The sequence below is a fragment of the Dipodomys ordii genome, unplaced genomic scaffold, assembly GCF_000151885.1.
Source record: "Dipodomys ordii isolate 6190 unplaced genomic scaffold, Dord_2.0 Scaffold1352, whole genome shotgun sequence".
Lineage (NCBI taxonomy): Eukaryota > Metazoa > Chordata > Mammalia > Rodentia > Heteromyidae > Dipodomys > Dipodomys ordii.
In genome coordinates, this window is record NW_012268568.1 from 1 (window position 1) to 1,102 (window position 1,102).

Sequence of the window (1,102 nt, forward strand, 5' to 3'; positions counted from 1 at the left end):
AAAAAAAAAAAAATCAGGAAACCCTAGTTGGTCTTCAGAGCTAGTCCAGTGTCTCTTAAGTCTCCCAATCCATTTGTTCCATTTGTAGTTGGGCTTGACTTAGTTGAACATCCTGGGAAGATTATTAGGATTAGATTATTATCTTTTGAGCTGACTTTACCAGACCTTTTATTTCACCCACAGGCATTGAAGGCCACTGGACTACAGACATCAGATCCTCGGCTCCGGGACTGCATGTGCCAGATGCACCGCATGGTCCAAGAATCCAGCAGTGGTGGCCTCTTAGACCGAGATCTCTTCCAAAAGTGAGGGCCCCAAAGATAAGGGCACTAGTTCCCTGAACTGTTCTGTGGACAGAGACTGGGCAATTTTATAGCTCAGCCCACTTTGTTTTATTAGTTATTATACAAGTGCTACATGAATACTCATATAAGTTTTAACGATTTATAAGCACATGCTCTCATTTCCCTCTCTACCACATCCTAGTCCCACTTTCCCAGAAGTAAACATTGTGAACAGATTACTGAGCATCTTCTAGATAATGTCCTATTTATTCACTAGATATTTGAATATTTATAAACATGTAAATATGACTTAGGACTTCTAAAATATATAGAGGGGACATATATGTTTATTGTTATTTCTCATATCTCAAGACATAATGACTTGAGCCATCTCCCATGTTATTATAACCCCTCATTTCAGAGGTAAAGAATGAAAACCTAGAAAGATAAAAAGTGACTTGCCAAATGTCACATAGCTATTGGTCCCAATCCAGATAGCTACTTATAACCTTCTTTGTTCTCACATTCCATGGCTCCAAAGTGAGCCCCAGCTGCATCTCTCTAGCCTTCTAATGCACTCGTGTCTGGGATCCAGGTGTGTGAGCAGCAACATTGTGCTCCTGACCCAGGCATTCCGAAAGAAGTTTGTCATTCCTGATTTTGAGGAGTTCACGGGCCATGTGGATCGCATCTTTGAGGATTGCAAAGAGCTCACTGGAGGCAAAGTGAGTGCCAGGGGGATAAGGGAGGGGCAGGGGCTCTGGGCCAGACATAACTTGCTTCTCAGAGACTTTCTTTTTTTTTGCGGGGGGGGGGGG

At 42.6% G+C, this 1,102-nt stretch overlaps 1 protein-coding gene across 1 annotated transcript in view; it reads left to right on the top strand.

The window, feature by feature from the left end:
• Positions 1–183: 183 nt before the first annotated feature.
• Positions 184–1,102, top strand: part of LOC106001964 (glutaminase liver isoform, mitochondrial-like) — a gene marked incomplete at both ends in the record, with an annotated part of 8,548 nt that continues 7,629 nt past the window's right edge. The window contains 2 exons of the mRNA XM_013036898.1: positions 184–305; positions 880–1,009. Coding sequence (XP_012892352.1) covers positions 184–305; positions 880–1,009 — 252 coding nt within the window. The remainder of the gene's footprint in view (positions 306–879; positions 1,010–1,102) is intronic.